We start from the raw sequence: 2,606 nt of genomic DNA on the forward strand, positions 1-2,606 counted from the left end.
ATGGGGAGGGGGGGGAAAGGGGTATTGGGGGGGGGGGATGTCCCGCGCAATGGCTCCCTCCCTGTGGTTGAGAAGCCAGGGCCTTGTACCCCCTGTGCCGGGTAGGGTCGGGGCCCGAGGCCCTGCCGCTTACCGAACAGGTAAATGCTGGAGTTGAGCAGCTCAGACACGGACACCTTCCGCTCGTCCATCGGCCACCTGCGCCCGCCTCCCCGCGCTGAGTGACAGCAGCATTGACCAATCATAACGCCCTCCCCGGGACACCTGACCAATGAAGGGGGGCCGTGCGGCCTTGGCCAATCAATAAGGGAGCGGGCCGGGAGGGCGGGAAACATACTAACCAATGGAAGTGCGAATAATCAGGCAGAAGGCGGAGCGTCCTGTTGATTTATTCCAATCAGCAGGTGGGGAGGCCCGTCAATCAGAAGCGGGGCGACAGGCTGATTGACAAGCTCCGTGTGTCGGGTACGCCACCTCATGGCGTGGTCCTGTAATTGCTCTGAGCTTCCCTGGACATTGCAAAATGCAACTTGCAGATACCACCTGGTTTATCTTGCCAAAGTAACATTGCCCTGGAAGAAAAGATGAAATAAGGTTCACTGGACTGGAACTAAAGCGCTCAAAGGTTGGTTTGTGTGTGACAGAGGGTGGTGGTGGAGGGTTGTTTTTCAGACTGGAGGCCTGTGACCAGTGGAGTGCCACAAGGATCGGTGCTGGGTCCTCCACTTTTTGTCATTTTCATAAATGATTTGGGTACGAGCATAAGAGGTACAGTTAGTAAGTTTGCAGGTGACACCAAAATTGGAGGTGTAGTGGACAGCGAAGAGGGTTACCTCAGATTACAACAGGATCTGGACCAGATGGGCCAATGGGCTGAGAAGTGGCAGATGGAGTTTAATTCAGATAAATCTGAGGTGCTGCATTTTGGGAAAGCAAATCTTAGCAGGATTTATACACTTAATGGTAAGGTCCTGCTGTGTTGCTGAACAAAGAGACCTTGGAGTGCAGGTTCAGAGCTCCTTGAAACAGTCGATAATGATTGTGTTCAAGACACCATCCTGCAGAGCTGATGTGCTCTTATGGGTGCAGTGGTGGTGTCCTTACCTCTGAGCAAGTGTCCTGGGTTCAAGCCGACCAGCTCCAGAGATATGTCACAATACATCTGAAAAGGTTGCTTACAAATATCTACCCAGAGGAACTCCTTACTGAGCTGTCTTGGAGCTGATGTGACTGATTTCCAACAACCAGAAACACCTTCCTTTGTACCAGGTGACTCTGACCAGCGGAGACATTTCCCCAAATCCTATTTATGCCAGTTTTTCTCGAGTTCCTTGATACCTCACTCACTGGACTACTGACTGATATCTAGGGCAGTCACTCTCACTTCAACTCTGGAGCTCGGCTGGTTTGTCCATGTTTAGAGCTGAAAGTGTGTTGCTGGAAAAGCGCAGCAGGTCAGGCAGCATCCAATGGGCAGGAGAGTCGACGTTTCGGGCATGAGCCCTTCTTCAGGAATGAGAACGAAACGTCGATTCTCCTGCTCCTTGGATGCTGCCTGACCTGCTGTGCTTTTCCAGCAACACATTTTCAGCTCTGATCTCCAGCATCTGCAGTCCTCACTTTCTCCTTGTCCATGTTTAGGTCAAGGCTGTAATGAAGTCCAGAATGTTCACTGAGCAGGTGCTGCTTGATAGCACTGTTGGTGACACCTTCCATAACTTTGCTGAAGATCAAGAGTGGACTGATGGGGCGATAATTGGCTGGGTTAGATTTGTCCTGCTTTTTGTGTACAGGACATGCCTGGCAATTCCACACACTTTCAGGTGGATGCCAGTAGCGTTAGAAATACATTCAAAACGGATTTGTTATTTAGGTCAATGCCATGTGGTCTGTCCCACTCCATTCATTTCTGTAAACGTTGTCACAAGTGAGTGGACAAATATATGGTTAGGAAATTATTAGAAGGATATGGACCAAGTGCAGGGAAATGGGATTAACGTGGATGGGCACTTTGTTCGGCGTGGCCAAAGGATCTGTGTCAGTGCTCTAGGACTCTATGACCCTATGACTCTATGAGTAACTTACCGAGCCATTGTAGAAAGCTGTTAAAAGCCGAAGTTACATCTAAACTAGACCAGGTAAAGACAACAGGTTTCCTTTCCTAAAGCACAACCAGGAACAGTAGGATCTGGACAACATGGTCTCTATTTGCCTTAATTCCTTTTAATTCCAGATATTTATTGAACTCACATTTCACCCATTGTGAAACTAGAAACCATGTCCATTCGACCCAACAGACCTGGATAAAACATGGGGTTTTGGAGGACTAGTCCAGTCACATTACCACTACGCCATCACCTTCCTCTCCTCAACATAATTAGACACCATGGCCCAATGACCCTTTCCGCAGTACACAGCTGATCATTCATGCAGCTCCCCCAACAACCTACCATCTTCACCTACCTCATACATCCCATCACTCAATTATCCATTCACTCACTCAGCTTCTGATCAAGCTATTAACATTCTTTCACTAACATTCAAAGGGGACTATTGGACCCTCTTGTGGTGCAAAGGTAGAGTCCCTACCCCTGAACTGGGAGGTC

The 2,606-nt window shown here is 49.1% G+C and overlaps 1 protein-coding gene across 2 annotated transcripts in view; it reads right to left on the reverse strand.

The window, feature by feature from the left end:
* Positions 1 to 263, reverse strand: part of npm1b (nucleophosmin 1b) — a 126,866-nt gene extending 126,603 nt beyond the window's left edge. For both annotated transcript variants that reach the window (XM_043693064.1, XM_043693141.1), the window contains exon 1: positions 134 to 263. In XM_043693064.1, the coding sequence (XP_043548999.1) occupies positions 134 to 245 (112 nt within the window). In that variant the 5' untranslated portion in view covers positions 246 to 263. The remainder of the gene's footprint in view (positions 1 to 133) is intronic.
* Between the last annotated feature and the right edge of the window lie 2,343 nt (positions 264 to 2,606).

Source organism: Chiloscyllium plagiosum, chromosome 1, assembly GCF_004010195.1.
Source record: "Chiloscyllium plagiosum isolate BGI_BamShark_2017 chromosome 1, ASM401019v2, whole genome shotgun sequence".
In the NCBI taxonomy this organism is placed as follows: Eukaryota; Metazoa; Chordata; class Chondrichthyes; order Orectolobiformes; family Hemiscylliidae; genus Chiloscyllium; species Chiloscyllium plagiosum.